This window comes from Triplophysa dalaica, chromosome 19 (genome assembly GCF_015846415.1).
Source record: "Triplophysa dalaica isolate WHDGS20190420 chromosome 19, ASM1584641v1, whole genome shotgun sequence".
Taxonomy (NCBI): Eukaryota; Metazoa; Chordata; class Actinopteri; order Cypriniformes; family Nemacheilidae; genus Triplophysa; species Triplophysa dalaica.
In genome coordinates, this window is record NC_079560.1 from 19,063,849 (window position 1) to 19,085,448 (window position 21,600).

Here is a 21,600-nt window from a genome sequence, read left to right on the forward strand (position 1 = left end):
TTTCAGTAGTGTCCAAAGCTTAGATGAAGCCCACCAACTGGTTGAATGCAACGCAAATTTTCTGAAAGCGTTTCTAATATGACCTGAAATCACTTGAGGGCTGATATCCCGAAGTGTCCAACGCTTCAGGGGCTTGCACTCGATGAAGTTACAGTCGTATTCAGGAAAAACATACTCCCACCAGGCGCCCAGGGGTAGATATTGAATGACATACACATTTTAGTACCACGCAGTTTGGAACACATTTTTGAGACGATGTTCGCCACGAGTGGTTACTATGTCATACCTACAAATTGTTTCAGAAGGTTTTTTCTAATTTTGGATCCCTGTGTTGTCAAAGTGATACTATTGCTTTTATTGGCCAAAACAAGGCGAAGGCGAAAGAGCCCCCCCACGAGCCTTAACATTAACCTTTTCAATACCAATTTTACTTTTTAAAGCAAAAAGGAAAAAGTTTGACTAATGCAGTACATTAGTGTAAAAAGTTATAATAAAGTTCAAACAGTCTTCAATGGGAAATTTGGTTTGTAGTTAGTATGTGTGGCTCAATGCTGCATACATAAAATCTTTAAATCACTCAGCAAGTCGGCTTTTCATGCTCTTAACTAGAGGTCGACCGATATGCATTTTTCAGGGCCGATACCGATTATTTCCATGTTAATTAGACCGATGACCGATATTTTAAACCGATATATATGCACATCTTAATCTTGTTTTTCTTCGTGTATCCATCGACTACAATTAAGGAAAAATGAAGAGGGTTAAAATAACCCACAGACTGTATGCTTTATGATTAATCCCATGTTTAGTATGTGTAATTACGTCTTTCATATTTTTCTTTTTTACATTAGATTATGGTTTGCTAAATTTCATTTATTAGACCATTGCTTCATTTATTGCACCGCACTGTATTCTGCCTATTTCTGTGTTTTATTTGTCTTTTCTCATGTAAAGCTGCTTAAAAGAAAAATATTTTCTGATGACTTAAACATTGCATACAATACTAGAACTATTCAATTAATCATTTTGCTCATCATTGGATTAACTAGCACAATTTGAATTTATATAATAAGTGTAAATAATTGAATTGCCTTCATAGCTTTATTGTGTATGTTGTTGAAAAGACCGCAAATGTTTTCATGAAGCTATAACATTAAAAGCATATTTTAGGCACACTTCGTGAGTACATTAGTCTATTCCTTGAATCTATTGTCGGCAAGACGGGCATTTAATCACACCCATGTGTCTCTCTGAACTTTTATGTGTATAAATAAGTTGCGAAAAAATAACTTTAACATTTGTCGCGAGCAGCTTGAGATGCTGTGTGTGTGTGTGTGTGCGTGCGTGCATGAGCGCGCTCTGACTGACAACCGATGATTCAAGTTCTTTATGCTTTAAAATGGCTTGTAATTGATCGAGCATTTTAAGTTACGCCATTTCAAATATACAAGAAACTTGTGTGCAGTGTGCTGCTCGCTTACAGAGCAAAATCATTGTTATTCTATGGATGTGAATTATATCTACACGATAATAATGCATAAATCCTGCAGAACCTACAGGAAACCCGCAAAGCTGCTCTGAAATTCAGGCACTTATTATAATGAAGTGTTTTGCATCTTCAGTGTTGTGGATTGTGATTTATTGCAACGTCTGATGCTGCCTTACCTCAGAGAGCATGAACCCGAAGGAGCTCCTGTTAGTAAGTGCTTTCGATGTGAGAGTGAAAAAAACTGTCTGTTCTGCAGCCTTCTGCGTTGATTGCCCGGACTCGTGACTTAGTCCCAACAAATCAGAGGGGCAGTGGGCGGGCATTACTCTAGGCAACAAACTAGAGTGATGTGTTCCAAATGCTGTCACTAAATCCTTGGCTGCATCAGAGCCAAATATCGCATTTCGAAATTAAATGACTTTATGGGCAAATCGGCTTTGAAAATGACCGATATCGATTATCGGCTAAATTCTTAATATCGACGCCGATATTCGACCAGTTCGATAATCGGTTGACCACTAATCCTAGCTGTGCGTTCAGACTAGGGATGTGCACGAATATTCGAAAATTTGAATGTTCGATCCGCAATAACTATTCGAATATTACAAATGCTATTTGAATATTCAACAATAAAACTGCGTCACCACAAGGTTAAGTTACCCCTAAAGAAGACCTTGGTGTTGTCATGTCTTTTTAACGTTTCTTCACTTCATCTGTAATGATTCTATAATATACCAAAAATATACAAAATCATTTGTATGTGTTCCCATATCTTTGTTCACTCAGTTCGCAAGCTAGTTTAAATATTTTAAGTTTACACACAGATGCCCGGACACATCAACATATTAACATTTTTAAAAACTGGTGAGAATTTTTATAAAAACGCCAAAATGATTATCAACAATTCATTTATTACCATAACTTGTTCGGAGTGGTTGTTGTTAATCTATTCATATTCCTTCGTTAAAATATATTAAGTAATGCTAATTTCAACAATTAGAAACATGAAAATGTACATTTCACTGCAACAAATATTAACGAATTTGGCCTTAACATAAGACTTTTCCAAACCAAGAGCAAGGATTTTCCTTCTAAAAGTTCAAATAGTGTCGTGGCCTTCAAGTTATAACCTATAAATAGTCGCACGGATGTTTTTTAAAAACACGCTGTGATTCTTACGTTAGTCAAAATTAATAGGCCTACCTTATTTATTGATCCAAATCCAATTCAAAGCTTAACAACACAAACACTGACCATGAACGACAAAGAACGCAATATTTATGCGGTGCTGATCAGAATATCTTCCTCAGACGACCATCACAGGGAAAGCATATACGGCTCCGTCGTTGTTGAGGGGTATTTTTTAGGATCTTAACAAAGTGATCAGGCCCGTTTACTTTATCAACATTATAAACAATTCTTGTCAGATCTGGGTTTTGTTACCGGGAGTTAGAGAAGAGCAGGGCGTTTTCTCTGCTGTCGGCTGTAGAACAGACTTATTCACCAGAGTAAAATAGACCTATATGCTTGCTTTCCTTATCTAGAATATGTAAAACAAAATAAACAATATAACCATATATCAAAGACGGTCAATATACGTTGCGTTTTGTTCGCTTTGATTTGTCTGTTTTTTTGTGTATTATACTGTTTTGCGCAGGTTTGAATGCAGTTTTTATTTTTCAATTTTTTTCCAAATTAATGCATTATGAATATGTAATGATAATTATTCGCTTGATGTGAAATTGTGACTAAATGAAAACGTAACAAATGACTTCATTATTAACTTAATTTAAATAAACCAATATTCGAATATTCGTTTTTAATGAGCTCAATTTTTTTTTTTGAAAAATGCACATCCCTAGTTCAGTAAACTGTGGTTCTGACCACTTTTGTCCCCAAGCAAAATGGAGGAGAGGTTGATTATTGCTGTGGCGGGTTTCCCAATCATATATGACGCGTCCCTGTTTGCGTACAGGCACATAAATAAATAAAAAAGATGCATGGACAATAGGGCTGGGTAAAAAATATCGATTCTTCGATATTAATCGATTTTCAATTTAACGAAACAATCCCAAATCGATTCTTAATGCGTGTGCTTTAGTTCAAGGAAATCTGTATTTCGCCTATCTTCCTGAAGATGTCGCAATCACTCGTGCTGATACAAATAAAACAAAATAAATTCAAATAAAAAGTGGGAGAGGTAGAAAGGATCATGGCAGAAGCTCACGGTAGCCAATGGACCCCAGCACCAGCTAAATTAAAGTCTGATGTGTGGAAGCACTTTGTTTAAAGGCAACGAAGGCAAAGGTGAGTATGACAAAACAAATTCCCTTTGTACTGAATGCTGCTAAAACTACTGATATCTCGTTTGTTCCCGGTCTTAAACGGGACCTGGGTGTAAATGATGAAAAACGAAGTATCTGTAGCTCCGCCTTCGTTGGTTCTGCTTTCGTTAAGCACGCGCAGCCTTTGTGAATGTCTGGATCTGCACTGCCCTGCACGTCGATGTGCGCTCGCAAATACAGTTCCCAGCAACCTGCCAAAAAACCAAAACGGTTGTCGTTTTAGGTTTCAAATTTGGTGTTGAAAATTAATATTTACAAATTTAAAAAGAAAAACCAGAATAAATACATAACCATTGTATTTTAAGTGTACTTTGAAACAATATAAAAATAGTATTATCCCACTTTATTATTTTGTTTATTGTTCATTAAAAAGCAACTACTTTTTTACTTTTATTTTTAATAGGTAATTATAATTTGTCACAATATGTGCAATGTAAGCACCAAACCATGTGCTCTCTTGACAACCAGATAGAAAAAAATGTGCACCCCTGACTGTATTGCAAGCATGTACTTAAATGTGGATTCCATGCCTGCAAAACTAGCATTTTAATCGAAGTACTAATAACTTATCGAAATGGAATCGAAACCATAAAAACAAGAATCGAATCTAATCGCCATTTGGTCGCAAAACCCAGCCCTATAAAAGAATATATTTAAACACCGTTTATTATCAAAAGTTAACAACTCGAGGTTAGTATTTCACTTTCGTTTCCACTTCCAGTCATGTTTTCCTCCTTATGTCGAGTTATCTTTGCCAAGTGCAGTATCAACTACAGGTTACAAATAAAGTCAATAATAAATGAAAAAAAGGCCAATGTATGGACAAGTCATAAACAACTTTGTGCAAGGCAAACAAAATAAATAAATGTCAAAAACACTGAAAAATTATATTAAAGAGAGAAATTAACAAAAACGAACGAACGAAGCAAACGCCAAACCTTAGAATAAAAAAGAACAGGCTACAAACAAATATGATTTTGTACGAAACAACGCAAACAAATAAAAGCCCATAAGTTCTTTGCTTAAATGGTTTAGAACAAATATTTGTTAACAAAACGTGGAGCAAGTAATTTAAACAAAACGAATACTAATCAAGTGGAGACATTTAAGAAAAATATCAGCTCAAACAGCCATATAAAGCCGACCGATGAATCTTGACCATGAACAACAAATAGAAAAATCAGTCTGAAGTTTCCAAACAGAATAAAAGCAACCTCTTTATTATATCAAATCGAGTAAATAAAGAAAAAAACAGATAGCAAACACAAAAAAAGGGGAAATTAAGCTAACTTTCTTCTATCCAATCTTTTTTTTTATAGTACGTGTCAGAAACACCATCTTGTCCACATTGTTGGGAAGAGTGAGCTTCTTGACTTATTCAGAATGAAGCCTGCCTTCGAAAAGTTGTCCTTTTGGTATGGATGTGGAGGGGATACAGTGCAGGCACTTAAGTGCTTTAGCAAGCTTTGGATATCATTCTTATCATTCTTAACCAAGCCTCCTTCACATCGACTAACGTTTAATCATCTATTTGGCAGACCTAATGGGAATTTTGGTGTAATTTTGTGTTCATATGCAAGATGATGTGAATGAAAACTCAGTTTAGTATTTTGCGCTCTCACTCTCTGAACTCGCCCATATCTCAAACAACCTGCGAGAACTGAAGGCTTTTAGGTTTTTTCCATGAAATCTGCATTGATACAAAACTACTCAAGTTAAATGTATTTAATGTTATGTCTAACACTTTATAATATATGCTTTTTAGGATTGTTGGAGAGATTCATACAATAGTACAGTGCTTGAAGTTTAAACACCCTAATACAAATGTTGTTTCTAGCATTAGCTTCACACTGCAAACAATATAGGCAACATATTTCGTTATTGTTACTGTTTTGTACCTTTGCTGTGGAAATTCATGCTTTATGGTGGCAAAACATACTTATTTCAGTTGCAAGAGTGAGCACTTCACTCGTCTGCTCTGTCGGTCCTTCCGCAATTGTTGAAAGCGACTCTTACCCGCGCAATATGGCTTTGGGGGGTTGGGATGCACTGATAAGCGAATGGCTAAAGAAGAGGAGGCTAAATCTAGTGACTGGATGCGTTGCTTGCACAATGTAACGTTTTTTTTAGCTGGAAAAATAGTCACAAAATGTGACCATGTTGTCGCACTCTACAGCCCTGACTTAGGAAATGTTGTTCTGTAATAGCATTTGTCCTAAATGAGGTCCTAACTGAAGTTACCATGGTAACCAAACAGTTAAAATAAGATTTTCAAGTTAAGATCTTTCTGTAATCGCCCCCTGGACCACAAAACCATAAGTAGCAAGGTTATATTTGTAGAAGTAGCCAACAATACATTGTATGGATCGAAAGTATTGATTTTTCTTTCAGGTTCCATGAAGATAATTTCAAAATTGTAAATATATCAAAACTTTATTTTTTGTGAGTGGATGCAGGAAAATCACTAACAGGTATGACTAACTTCCCTCGCTGCTGCCCGCTCTTTGGGGATTAACCACTCAAGTTTTGTATCTTTGTAAAGCTTTGAATTTCCGCAACGTCATTACAGTGGTAAGCCAATAGAGGCGATTAAAACAAACCAGTTTCTTAGCAAAACGGCCTTCTACAGCGCATTTCTTAATATTTAAAAAAAATTTTACCCTCAGATTCCACGTTTTCAAATAGTTGTATCTCTGCCAAATATTGTCCCATCCTAATGAACCATACATTAATGGAAAGCATATACAGCTTTCAGATGAAGCATAGATCTTCCAAAAATGTACCATCATTTGGTCCAAGTTCACAATTGCAGTGATGCTTGTAATTGTTGACTTTAAGAAAATGTTTTTGATTGATGTTTCAACTCCTGTCCGGTTTTATACATAAAAAAATGTCTACTTATTTGGGGTAGTTCAATTTATTTCAGGCTACCAAAATCTGAGGCCAAAAAGGCAAAAAAAGTGTTGCTCTGATTTTGATTGTCTTGTTTCCGTTTTTCCCTAGAGCATTCTGGACCCACCAAGGTTGTAAGGGCAGGACATACAAGAGCGAGGCGAGGAGCAAAGGTATGCTTTTCACTTGAATTAACCACTTTCTCCACTTATTAAACAAGCCCAATATTTGGAGACTAAATCGTTAAAATCGTTTTGAAGGTTGGGGACTTTGGAGATACAAACAATTGGCCCACACCCGGAGAGATTGCAACAAAAGAAGTCCAGGTAATTAAAGAAAACTTGGTTAAAGAAAGTCACTTCTTCCAATGACTCAGATCAACCTGAAATGCATTTACTGATGGCCTTTGTAATTTTGTTGACTAGATCTAAAATTGTCAACACAATGATCAGATTAAATGTTACTGACCAAAGAGCTTTTTGATTGTATAAATCAGAATGATGAGGTGATGAAATGCAAGATAAAAAAATCAGTCAATTTAATGTACATTTCCTGTTTAATAAAGCACTTTGACAAATCTAATGTAAAATGATGTTGGTTAGTGCATCCAAAATGCTACTACATAATTAACAGTTAACACTGATATTAATAATATCTAATGACTGAGCAGGTGCCACGGTATTAAAAAAATAAAACCTAGTCATTATGAAATGTTATTTAAGTTCTTTTTCCTGCTTCAATTTGTTTATTTTATTGGAAACAAGTGTCTGGACGTGAAGAAGTCAGTGGTCAAAAGAGAATCGAAAGAAAAGAAGGAAAATGAAGAAAGTAAGGAAAACCTAAAAGCTAAATCGGATGACTCTGGAGAGGAGAAAAATACGGATGAAGAGTCTCAGAAAAATGGACAAAAAAAGAGAGGTGTGAAAAGTATTCATTCAGCAGTTTATTAGATTTATTTTTTAGGCACTACATTTATCATGCAATGTTCTTTTCCAATCAAACTCAGTAATGTTATTATTTTAGGAAATAAGCACAAGTGGGTGCCTCTTATGATTGAGGTTAAGTCTGAGGGTCCACGTGAGCGCTCTGCCTCCAGGAATAACACACGGCAAAATGACGGGCATAGAATTCCCCCGAACAACAGAAACGACTTGAGAGGTATTTCACCTTTAATTCTTTTTTTATACATTTTTTTTTTACTGTATCTTTCTTCAATTTCCACATATGCACATTAGTTTGAATCAAGCAATGAAAATTAATTAATGGAATTATCAGATCTGTCTCAGCAAACAGATTTGTCTTTGTTTGTGCTCTTTCAGCAAAGTGATAAACACACTGGGTTGAGCTGCTGTTGTTTTAAAGGAGCTGTATGTAATAATTTTACTGTACTAAATAAAAAAACACAAATATATTCGTAGATCATTAGGAAACATACGTTCACATATGTTTATTTGGAAGACAATGCTACACCCAGTTATTAAACTCTGAAATGTGAGTTCCGTTCAGGAATGTCTGTATTTGTTTTGGTCTGTGTGACCCCGCCCACTGCCAATTTCCCCAATAGTGTATTTCAACTGCTCGGTTTCCAGTTGGCGACAATCCCAGCATATTGCAGCCATGGAAGCAACAAAACGATCTGGGTGAGAGATGGCAGGTTCCACCCTCCCCAAAAAACCTAGACTTCCATCAAAAAAACGTTGCAAAAGTAAGTCCAGAAAGGTTTTAAAAAGAATGCTGAATTGGCTATTTTCCTGCTTGATAGGTTAATGAGCTTCAGCTAAAGCTAACTACAGTAGCTTATATTAGCTAAACATGATGTCAGAAAATTGACAGTACTCGTGTTCATACTCTGGCCACAGATGGATTTATTAAAATCTTCACATGCTGGTTTGTATTTTGCAAACAACAAAAAATTATAGCAGATAAACAGTGTAAGTCTTGATGCTTTTCATCATCACATGCACTCCTGTAGATGTCTGGCAACCTCTTTGAGGAGGAGGGGGCAGGGAAAAACTCTCTCCAACATTTTGAATATGGACTGCGGTACCAAGTTTGACCACTAGATGTCAATTAGACGTGGAGCTCCTTTAAAGATCATGTATCACTATGGAAGCATATGTGGTGCAAAATTCAATTTGCAATGTAATATGCAAAATGGCAATGCAGTATGTAAATTGATAATGCAATTGTGTATCTAAATATACATTTTTTTTTTTTATATAAAAGTTATTTAAATGGATATTTTTAACGCTCTAAGTTGCAAAATTAAAATTAAAATGCTTTCCCGGATTGATCATACATATTTAAGATAGTCAAGCAAAACTGTAGCAAAAAGAAAATTCTAATGTCATTTTCCCTTAATGCATTAACATTCACAGGTTGAACATTTGGGATTGCATTTTCATTTACACACAACGCGTTAAGTGGTGCAAAATTCAATGTGGACTTGAAAATGCATTTCGAGCTGACCACGCCCCCTCCCCTGTACAGCTTCATTGCATGAAGGCGGAGCCAGCATCGCTATTTGCTACTTAGGTGTGTTGTTTTGAAGTGTTGAAAACAGTTCAACTGCAGAGATAAAAGCGTTAAATCGCTTGCACATACGCTTGCACAAGTTTTCATCATAATCACGTTCAGTATTTGTTGTCTTTGTTTCTGAATGATTATGTTAAGATATTGACTGTTTTTGTGGTGCAATATTTCCTTAACTTCAGGAATCAAGTTATTCAGTGGATCTGTCACAGCCTCAACTGCAGCATCCGGATGAATTAGAAACCAAGGTTAATTTTCGTGAGGGCAGATCTCCACTTTGGCAATGTTTATGTGTATTTGTGCATAATCTCTCCCATTACACTTTCTCCAGCACGAAAGAAGCACAGTACAGAGGTGTATTTCACGTGGATGTATAGCGTTTGTGATTGTACTGTACAGTTACTGAACAGTGGTCTCACAAAACGACCATTTCTGAACAATTGTATGAAGATATTGTGACAAAAAAGACAGTAATCAAAATACTGAATGTGTAAATGATGAAACGCGCATATGAAAGTCAAGTGATTATGAGACATTCAACAGGCGAGCTCAGCGCTTGATAAGGCAGAAATTCTAGAAATGTAGCTACTTGTTCTATCGTCTACAGAGACGTACTAATCTTAAAAAAAAACCCAAGTAATTTTTTCTTTGTGCTCCAATTCGTGTGCATGCAATTTAATGTTTTTATCAGCTTTGCTGCCACACATCCATGCTTTTAACTAGCGATGCTGGCTCCCCCTTTACGCAATGACGCTGTACCGGGGAGGGGGCGTGGTCAGCTCGAAATGCATTTTCAAGTCCACATTGAGTTTTGCACCACTCAACGCGCTTTGTGTAAATGAAAATGCAATCCCAAATGTTCAACCTCCATCCATCCATCCATTTTCTACCGCTTATCCGGGGCCGGGTCGCGGGGGCAGCAGTCTAAGCAGGGATGCCCAGACTTCCCTCTCCCTAGACACTTCCTCCAGCTCTTCCGGGGGGACACCGAGGCGTTCCCAGGCCAGCCGGGAGACATAGTCCATCCAGCGTGTCCTAGGTCTTCCCCGGGGTCTTCTCCCGGTGGGACATGCCGGGAACACCTTACCGGGAAGGCCTCCAGGGGGCATCCGGAAAAGATGCCCGAGCCACCTCAGCTGGCCCCTCTCGATGTGGAGGAGCAGCGGATCTACTCTGAGCTCCTCCCGAGTGACCGAGCTTCTCACCCTATCTCTAAGGGATCGACGGCCACCCTGCGGAGAAAGCTCATTTCGGCCGCCTGTATCCGGGATCTTGTCCTTTCGGTCATGACCCACAGCTCATGACCATAGGTGAGAGTAGGAACGTAGATTGACCGGTAAATCGAGAGCTTCGCCTTGCGGCTCAGCTCCTTCACCACGACAGACCGGTACAGCGACTGCATTACTGCAGAAGCTGCACCGATCCGTCTGTCAATCTCCCGCTCCATCCTTCCCTCACTCGTGAACAAGACCCCCAGATACTTGAACTCCTCCACTTGAGGCAGGAACTCTCCACCTACCTGAAGTGAGCAAGCCACCCTTTTCCGGCTGAGAACCATGGCCTCAGATTTGGAGGTGCTGATTCTCATCCCAGCCGCTTCACACTCGGCTGCAAACCGTCCCAGTGCATGCTGAAGGTCCTGGTCTGATGGGGCCAGCACGTTGACATCATCCGCAAAGAGCAGAGATGCAATCGTGTGGTCCCCAAACCCGACACCCTCCGGCCCCTGGCTGCGCCTAGAAATTCTGTCCATAAAAATTATGAACAGAACCGGCGACAAAGGGCAGCCCTGCCGGAGTCCAACATGCACCGGGAACAAGTCTGACTTACTGCCGGCAATGCGAACCAAGCTCCTGCTCCGGTCGTACAGGGACCGGATGGCCCTTAGCAAAGGGTCCCGAATCCCATACTCCCGGAGCACCCTCCACAAGATGTCGCGAGGGACACAGTCGAATGCCTTCTCCAAATCCACAAAACACATGTGGATTGGTTGGGCAAACTCCCATGAACCCTCCAGCACCCTGAAGAGGGTATAAAGCTGGTCCAGTGTTCCATGACCGGGACGGAAACCACACTGTTCCTCCTGAATCCGAGGTTCAGACCTACGATAACAGGTTCAACCTGTTAATGTTAATGCATTAAGGGAACATGACATTAGAATTTTATTTTTGCTACAGTTTTGCTTTACTATCTTAAACATATATAATCAATCCGGGAATGCATTTTCATTTTGCAACTTAAATAGCCTTACAAATATCAATTTAAATAACATTAAAACTAGTGTAGGAACTTACATATGTAATTGATATAATTGAATTTTCATTTTGCACCTATTGTTGCACATACAGTTGAAAGAAAAAGTATGTGAACCCTTTGGGCTTATTTCTTCATAAATTGGTCATAAAATGTGTTCTGATCTTCGTCTAAGTCACAACAATAGAGAAACACAGTCTGATTTAACTAATACCGCACAAACATTATACGTTTTCATGTTTTTATTGAACACAACATGTAAACATTCATAGTGCAGGTTGGAAAATGTATGTGAAACCCTAGGCTAATGACTTCTCCAAGAGCTAATTGGAGCCAGGAGTCAGCCAACCTGGGGTCCAATCAATGTGATGAGATTGGATGTGTTGATTAAAGCTGGCCTGTCCAATAAAAAACACACACCAGTTTTGAGTTTGCTGTTCTGAAGAAGCGTTGTCTGATGTGAACCATGCCTCGCACAAAAGAGCTCTCAGAAGACCTACGATCAAGAATTGTTGACTTGCATAAAGCTGGAAAGGGCTACAAAAGTATATCTAAAAGCCTTGATGTCCATGTGTCCACGGTAAGACAGATTGTCTACAAATGGAGAAAGTTCAGCACTGTTGCTACACTCCCTAGGCGTGGTCGTCCTGTAAAGATGACTGCAAGAGCACAGCGCAGAATGCTCAATGAGGTGAAGAAGAATCCTAGAGTGTCAGCTAAACATTAACAGAAATCTCTGGCACATGCTAACATTTTTGTTGACAAATCTACAATAAGGAAAACATTAAACAAGAATGGACTTCATGGGAGGACACCACTACTGGCAAAACATTCTGTGGACAGATAAAAGCAAAATTGAGTTGTTTGGAAAGAACACACAACGCTATGTGTGGAGAACAAAAGGCACAGCACACCAACATCAAAACCTCATCCCAACTGTGAAATATGGTGGAGGGGGCATCATGGTTTGGGGCTGCCTTGCTGCCTCAGGCCCTGGACGGATTACTGTCATCGATGGAAAAATGAATTCCAAAGTTTATCAAGACATTTTGCAGGAAAACTTAAGACCATCTGTCCGCCAACTGAAGCTTAACAGAGGATGGACGATGCAACAGGACAACGACCCAAAGCATAGAAGTAAATCAACAACAGAATAGCTTCAACAGAAGAAAATACGCCTTCTAGAGTGGCCCAGTCAGAGTCCGCTTTAAGTAGACAATAGTATTAAGGGTAATAAATAATAATAAATGGTACAAAATTCACTTTACTGGAATATGAAGCTGGCGAATAAACAATCTATTTATGATTTACTACACTGGCAAGCTTAAACTGATGTCTTATATCTTGTCTACGTTGGCTTTCCAAATGGTGAGCATCATATACCGTAGACACGGAAAAACACATGCGCCTTTGAATCAGAAATTCAGGTGGCATTAGTATGTATTTTTGACAGAGATTTTTTTTGTCACGCATCCTTTTAATTTGTGCTCATCTCTTTGTTGTTCACATGGTCATAACTTGACACGTTCAAGCTCACACTTAATTTGCTCACCTATAGGCGTCACTTTTACCTAAATATGATGTCTTAACCATACAATTACCAAACAAATGTTCATAATATATGTTCATAATATACAAAACACTTTCGTTGTTACAGTTTTACCAGAAGATGCACTTTAATTTAGTGACTGTTACACTTACTGGCCCCCCTTTCTGCCCTTATTGGAAAGTGAATTTATTTAAAAGCAAGTTTTATACCAGTCTTAAAACCCTGATGTTTATAGACACTGTTGCGAAATGTCCTGAAAACATGTGTGCCCGCCACTCTGGTGCTACCAAAATAAGCGCGGGTGCCACCAACTGTCTAACTCTCGAATGTTAGTCTAGAGCATAGAATTTATATACAGGTGCTGGTCATATAATTAGAATATCATCAAAAAGTGACACTTGTATAATGTATACATTCATTCCACACAGACTGATATATTTCAAGTGTTTATTTCTTTTAATTTTGATGATTATAACTAGGGATGCACCGAATATTCGGCCACCGAAAATTTTCGGCCGAAAATGGCCCAAAAGTGCATTTTCGGTTTTCGGCCGAAAGACTTCTATCACCGAAACAATACAGCCGAAATGTTGTGATGACACAAACAGATACCGCTCCTTTGATGCATCTGTAGCAGACGATATTCCTTTAATCGCAGCACTAAAGCATCTCCTAAATTGCATGCACCCTCAGGGCTCTAGAGTGCGACCAATATTCCTTTACGTGTGTGAACCAGAGGTCGCGTAATCCGAAAGATTCTTTGTCATTGACAGATTTTTTTTACCAGTGACGGAAAAATCTGATGGCCGCCCGTCATTCTGGCAGATAACAATGAGGGCAATTTGTAAACACCCGTTTCCCTTCAGCGGGATATGCTCGTAAAGCTACCTACGTGTCGTTGTCATTTGTACTGACTAGACATGTGATGCGATTTGGGAAAACCCGTCGGGTGTCGCGCTGGGAAGCGGGAAAGACAGTTCACCTATCACCTATCCGCCAGTCCTGTGTAAACTATGGCATGCAAAGTTGTTTTATACAATGTTTTCGTGAGATGACAGAGCTCTCAGTCTACAGCACCAGGAGTTATGCCCGCTCCACTGCTCACGCGAGCCGGACCTCTACAGTTAACATTTAGGCTATGGGAGTCTTTGTTTTGATACACTATTATGTTGAAGGCCTACAGAGAAAATAATGTTGTATCTTTAAGCAGTTGCACTTGTTCTGAATGCACTTTCTTGTAGTAGTCCTACAGAGAATTTTTTTTTTTAAATGCACTTGACCTAAATGCACTTTGTTTTCATTAGAGAACATTTAATTGTACAACAATTCAGCAGGCCAGTAGACCTGTACATTATTATTTAATATACACATTAGTGGGGTCAAGTTAAACATCTTGGTTGAATTTTATTTTATACTGTGCATTTTGTAATGTGCTAAATAAATATTTGCATAATTTGTAATTGATTTATTCTTTGAAACTCTACTATTTATGCAATTGCAATGCCTTGATTTTAGTAAAGTTAGTACAGTCATAGCCATAAATGCAAGGGTACTAATAATTGGCATAATTTCTTTTGGTGTTTCGGTTTTCGGCCTTGGTTTCCTCTTTTTCGGTTTCGGCCAAGAATTTTCCTTTCGGTGCATCCCTAATTATAACTGACAACTAAAGAAAACACCAAATTCAGTTTCTCAGAAAATTTGAATATTACTTAAGACCAATACAAAGAAAAGATTTTTAGAAATCTTGGCCTACTAAAAAGTATGAACATGTACAGTACTCAATACTTAGTTGGGGTTCTTTTTGCCTGAATTACTGCAGCAATGCGGCGTGGCATGGAGTCGATTAGTCTGTGGCTCTGCTCAGGTGTTATGAGAGCCCAGCTTGCTCTGATAGTGGCCTTCATGTCTTCTGCATTGTTGGGTCTGGCATATCGCATCTTCCTCTTGTCAATACCCCAAAAAATTTCTATGGGGTTAAGGTCAGGCGAGTTTGCTGGCCAATTAACTCTTTCAGCGCCATTGACAAGTTATTACGGCAATCAGTGTTTGTACTGTTATACAGCAGGTGGCGCTATTACACACCTTTGGGAAAAAGTACAGAATCCCAGAACCTAGCACGTATATGTTTTAGCGGTTTTTAATGATTGTTCTGAGTGGAATCTGGGCGGAATCTTTGACGAAAAACGTTAATTACCTCGGCTGTTTAATCAAAATAATGCATTTTTGTAGAAATCTAACCACATCTACGGAGTGATAAAAAAACAAACAAATAAAGATAGAAGAATACGGTTTCTTTTGTTTAAAAGCTGTTCTTCTTTTTTGGGTCTCTGTTCTTTCATTTGACGTATTGTTTGTCCATATATTCTTTACAGAAAATTTACTGTGAGCCATTAAAGTTGGGTGAAAATGCTAAAAACCCAGGCGTAGGTTGGCAACTTTTTTTAAAAAGGCTGGCGGCGAATGAGTTAAGAACAGGGATACCATGGTCCTTAAACCAGGTACTGGTAGCTTTGGCAGTGTGTGCAGGTGCCAAGTCCTGTTGGAAGCATGAAGTGCTCTAAAACTTCCTGCTATACGGCTGTTTTGACCTTGGACCTCAGAAAACACAGTGGAACAACACCAGCAGATGACATGGAACCCCAAACCATCACTGACTGTGGAAACTTTACACTGGACCTCAAGCAACGTGGATTTTGTGCCTCTCCTCTCTTCCTCAAGATTATTGGACCCTTATTTCCAAAGGAAATGCAAAATTTACTTTCATCAGAGAACATAACTTTGGACCACTCAGCAGCAGTCCTGTCCATTTTGTCTTTAGCCCAGGCAAGACGCTTCTGACCCTGTCTGTTGTTCAAGAGTGGCTTAACACAAGAAATGCGACCGCTGAAACCCATGTCTTGCATACGTCTGTGCGTAGTGGTTCTTGAAGCACTGACTCGAGCTGCAGTACACTCTTTGTGAATCTCCCCCACATTTTTGAATGGGTTATGTTTCACAATCCTCTCCAGGGTGCGGTTATCATTATTGCTTGTACACTTTTTTCTACCACATCCTTTCCTTCCCTTTGCCTCTCTATTAATGTGCTTTGACACAGCTCTGTGAACATCCAGTCTCTTTTGCAATGACCTTTTGTGTGTTGCCCTCCTTGTGCAAAGTGTCAATGGTCGTCTTTTGGACAACTGTCAAGTCAGCAGTCTTCCCCATGATTGTGTAGCCTACAGAACTAGACTGAGAGACAATTTAAAGGCATTTGCAAGTGCTTTTAGTTAATTAGCTTATTCGAGTGTGGCACCAGGTGTCTTCAATATTGAACCTTTTCACAACATTCTAAATTTGAGATACTGAATTTGGGGTTTTCATTAGTTGTCAGCTATAATCATCAAAATGAAAAGAAATAAACACTTGAAATAGAGCTGCACGATTAATCATTAAAAGATCCTGATCTCGATTCGAATACCCACACGATCTCATTAATGAAAATCAATGATTCTCATGTGTCTATTAACTTGCACCTCAGACTAAAATCATAACGCTTCAATATTTGCTGTTGCTGCCGCAGAAGTTAAAATGAGTATTATAAGGTATGTAATGACGTCAAAAACAGTCTTTTCAAAACACACACTATCATTATGTCTGTGTCAAATGATCACAGAAGTACTGGGATTAAAACCGAGAGTTGCCAACTCACACGCATGAGGCGCGTTTACAAGCTCCTACTCTGCCCAAATTAATCACACACCAAATAACAGACCAACATATAAAGTAAATACAGCCCGACAACAAAACTGTTCTTATGAGTGTCTTTCAGGATTGTGATACATTGTTCTGATTATGCTTCACATCTTGACTGTTTGAAACGAAACTAACGATTGTAGTTTGTAGCGTGGACAAATCCGAGTGAGCGCTTATATCCGTCATTATGGTAAATCACGTAATCAGGGCGCCTATTACTCTACTACAGTAATAGAGAAGACTACTATTAGAGCTTTTCGTCAAGTTGCCCACCATTTCATGTTTTGGGTTATTATAAACTGCTATTATAAATACTTATGCATTGTACTTATTTTTGTTATTTTAGTTTGCAAAGCTGTCAAAAATCCATTTTTTGTTTTGTCATTATTGAGCATGGAGTGTAGATTGTAAAAATAAACACTAAAGAAGTTCAAAATAAGGCAGCAGCATAAAAAATATGAATAAAATGAATTGGGATGAATACTTTTGCAAGATACTTTATTTGCCATTTAGGTATAATACAAACTGTAATAGGTTTTAGTTTCCCACAGGATCCCTGATATTGTTATACAGACCTGTGGCAACATTAAATGCATTAATAAATACAATTGCACTGTGTTAATGCATTATCATTATAATAATGACATACTTATCAGGTGAATGTCTAAAAATGGACACTTTGTCATTTACCTGAAACGGGTGCGTGATCTAATGATCACACAATTTATCAGCAACAATTCACTAATTTCAAGAAATCCTACGCAAATAACACCTTTCTCAACATTAAAAACCACTATTCAACCATATAAAACGTGAGTTTCATTAACTTATCATTTTTCGTTTAAATGATATTTACATATTTGTAGGAGTAGGTAGAAGCGCAGATCAGTGTTTCACAAATTCTGGAAATACGCTGAAGTTTGAAACACCCTAAGGCAACTCCTTAGTGGTCAGATGCCATGAAGTCACTATTTGTGACCGACTGAATCTCTATTGATTGACTAGGAGACATCCATGCCCTTACACGAGCTCAATGATAGGCATGAAAACGCTGTTGTGATTGGTCGTGCAACTTACCAAATATGGTAACTTACTCGATAAAGTGGTTAAAAAGTCACTGGTGGATCATGTTTGACTAATGATGATAACGACGCAGGTTTTATTTCTGCATCATGATCATCAACACACAGGAAAGCGGTGCGTATACGGCAGACTATTATATACTGATAGAAGTCTGTGTAACCTGGCAACAAGCGCACCTTCAGCCTTTACGAAAAGCATCCAGCCTTTTTCTCTTTTGGAGAAAAGATCATCGGGAATGAAACCTAAAGCATTAGCAGCAGGTCATCTACAATACATTCATTTTGGTGATTGAAAGGATGTAGTCTGCATGCTTAATTCAACACTATGTAGTTTTTCAACCTTAAAATAATGTCTTCAAAATTATTTCAGTGGTAGAACAACTCTTTACGGGACAAATTCTGCTCTGCAACCTGGTCAGCCTCCTAGCAGCTACAACCGCAACTTTTGTTGCGTGGAGTGGAGTTTTGTCCGCACACACTCCCCCTGCCATCCCCTGCCTGCGGAAGTGTGTATCCTGCTTTATGGCATTTGTCACAGATTTTACATGTAGCCTGGGTGAACCGAAATGATCTAAATGCAAGTCTCATAACCAACGCAATGGCCGAGACAGCAAGGAAACCAAAGACAGTTTTGACGAGGGATCAAAGAAAAGAAAGACTGCGTGATCGTACACGACCCCAAACACAAATAAAAATCAGATGGGCTTACACTTGGTGGCGCCAGATGAAAGAGGCAACCGGTCACTTAACAGGTGGAGACCTAGCCATCGTGCTACTGGACTTAGAAGTCTTATGTATACATTTTTAATTCTGTCCGGTACTTTTGAGATTATTTGTTATTAGTTTGTGCTTAGGTTGTTCATTTGTGCACTACTGGCTCACAATTTGTAACCGTAAGGTAGCCGAGAGTTAAGGTAATGTTGCTTTTTTCAATAGCTAACATGTCGTTCCTCATCATGAATGTGTGTATTGCTTGTAAACAATGACTTCCAATCCACATTTAAAGTTGTATGGTCAAAAGTTGCAGATTCAGTAGTTCATGCACTTAATACACAAAATTGTTGATCAGCTCAGTTGTTGTGTAGGCTAACTTTATCTGTAGCTAACCATGCTAGGTAAGCTACCATGCTAATACAAAAAAGAACACTTGTCGTGAGTTTTAGTAACTTCCGAAAATACAACTACAGAAAAGTAATATTTTCGGTCAGGTCCATGCATTGTGTTTTGGGTGAATGCAAATCTGCAATGTAGCTAGCCTAAAGTGCCCAAAACATTTGCCTGTTTCAACAGCTTGGTCAACAAATTCATGTGTAATGCGCTGCCTACAGGGAAGCTTGTACAGCGACATTATTTACAACACTAGTAACAGACAGTTGCCATTATCAACCACATGGGGGAACTGTAAGCCAATGTTACATTGTATCGCTTTAAAATAAACATACCGTTTTTGTCTGCTGGTGCAAATCTAATTATACTTACAATAAGCATAATATTTATCCTTAAAATGTGAATGGCCCTTTAATGATTACGATGCACAGGTTGTTGAAGTATTTAGTTACTGTACAGAAGAAAATCTTGTATCATACATAATTACATAATCCATCTTGTACAATAACTAACTATGGTTAAAGGAGATTTATGTAACTCCTCATCATTTAATGAGGAAGTCTTCCAAGCTTCAAATACAAATAGCATTTTCCATAGTTTGAAGTTTTTTTTTTTTGGTTTGAATGTACATGGAGTCTTATGCAGCCCAGTTGCTGATTTTAAATCTGTGGGTCTGAACTGTTTTTGTTCTGCTCCTTATCAGCTACTCTCATTCAACATCTTATTATGTGCTTGTGTTTTCAGACTGGCACAGTGTAAAGTACGATCATGAGTTTAAGGATGACCATGATGAGGTGTCTAGTGTGAAGAGCGAAGGTGCACCCTACAGAACCCCTCTCAGAGGACGTGGCCGTGGCAGAGGAAGAGGCAGAGGCAGAGGCAGAGGTGCTAACAGAGGTAGAAAACCAAATTAGCAAATGACTTCATTTGGCGTTTGAGTAATACTAAGCTAACAACAAAAAATAATGACCACAGCATGTATTTATTTTGTGACTGATACTGCAGCGTGCACAACATTGTCATCTGCTGATGTGGACGCAAATATAGTTATAGTTAGTTAACGTTAAAAATATTACCAATGTGAATGCCCCTTTAGTCTTCAAGGATGTTTTACCGAATGTTCATGTCGTGTATATGTCATTAGGTTTTGACTACTATGGCTATAAAGGCTATGATGGCAAAGATGATGCCTATGGTCAGAAGTTCAATAGCACAGTTACCTACTATTATGACAACATGAGCAGCACTGACCTTTATACTGGGGACCAGGACACGCTGAAGGACTACATCAAGAGACAGATGTAAGTAAAGCACCCTCAACAAAAAAAACTGTGAATAACAAATATCCTTTAAAGGGCTAGTTCACCACAAAATCATTGTTAGTCACACTTCCGGATAGGGGGCAATTCTCGCTATTAACAAACCATCAAATACGACTGTTTCCTCAATAAATCCTTAATTTTTTGCTAATTAATAGTTAGTAAGGTAGTTGTTAGGTTTAGGATTTGGGTAGGATTCGGGATGTAGATACTGGTCATGCAGAATATATGCTTTATAAGTTCTAATAAACGGCCCATATGCCAATAGTAGGCATGCTAATAACAACTAGTTAATAGTGAAAATGGCCACCTATGCTGAAGTGTTACCTCTTTTTTTTTTACTCCTCGTGGATGGACTTTATGGTAATTCTCTCTGTCAAGGTCCAGATAGACATCATGGTTATTCTCTCTGTCAAGGTCCAGAAAAGTACTAAATACATGGTTAAAATGGTCCATCTGATCACTTTAAGACAATATAAATTATAAAACTAACTCAGATACATTTTGATACACAGCTAAAATAACAGAAAATGTGCCTTTGTCCAAATATTTATGGACTTAGCCGAATATTATTTACCGTTGTAATGAAGAAGACTGAAAACACGGAATCCAGAAAAATAAAAACATAATTTGAGAAAAAAATAGAACGGTGCCCTACGTATTTAAGAAACATGCCCTGTAGAGCAGTTTGTCTGTTTAGGGCTAATGTAAAACCAACAGGCCTATGTGGGACTTCACCCTTTGAGAAATGATTGAACACTTGAAACTACCTGGTCATTAAATGGTTCAATATACCGTAATTTCCGGACTATTGAGCGCACATGTCTACAAGCCGCAGGTGCCTACAGGTACATTGAAACAAATGAACTTTACACAGGCTTTAACGAAACACGGCTTGTAACAAAAATAAATTGGCTTTAACCAAAACCGGCTCGTCACAAAAAAATAAAAAATTAGCAGTAAACAGTAGCCTACCAAGAAAGTCATTGGTCACTATCTTCCTCCTTCTGTGCACTGAAACCACTGAAGTCATCTCCTTCGGTGTCGGAGTTGAATAGGCTCAGAATTGCTTCATCCGATATTGGATCGTTTTCATTGTCGCTCTCGTCACTTTCACCCGGAGGCAAATCCCCCGCTGAGCCCTCTACTACACGCAGCAGTCCAGCCTTTCGAAACCAGCTGATGATAGTGGATTTTTTGACAATGCTCCATGCTGTCAGGATCCACTGGCAGACTTGACCATAAGTTGCTCTTCGCATGCGGCCCGTTTTAGTGAAGGATTTCTCCCCACTTGTCATCC

General features: G+C 38.5%; 1 protein-coding gene across 1 annotated transcript in view; it reads left to right on the top strand.

Moving 5' to 3' along the window:
- Positions 1-21,600, top strand: part of larp1 (La ribonucleoprotein 1, translational regulator) — a 56,879-nt gene that overhangs the window by 6,227 nt on the left and 29,052 nt on the right. Inside the window, exons 2-7 of the mRNA XM_056730498.1 lie at positions 6,838-6,899; positions 6,987-7,052; positions 7,491-7,644; positions 7,750-7,884; positions 19,726-19,878; positions 20,126-20,282. Coding sequence (XP_056586476.1) covers positions 6,838-6,899; positions 6,987-7,052; positions 7,491-7,644; positions 7,750-7,884; positions 19,726-19,878; positions 20,126-20,282 — 727 coding nt within the window. The remainder of the gene's footprint in view (positions 1-6,837; positions 6,900-6,986; positions 7,053-7,490; positions 7,645-7,749; positions 7,885-19,725; positions 19,879-20,125; positions 20,283-21,600) is intronic.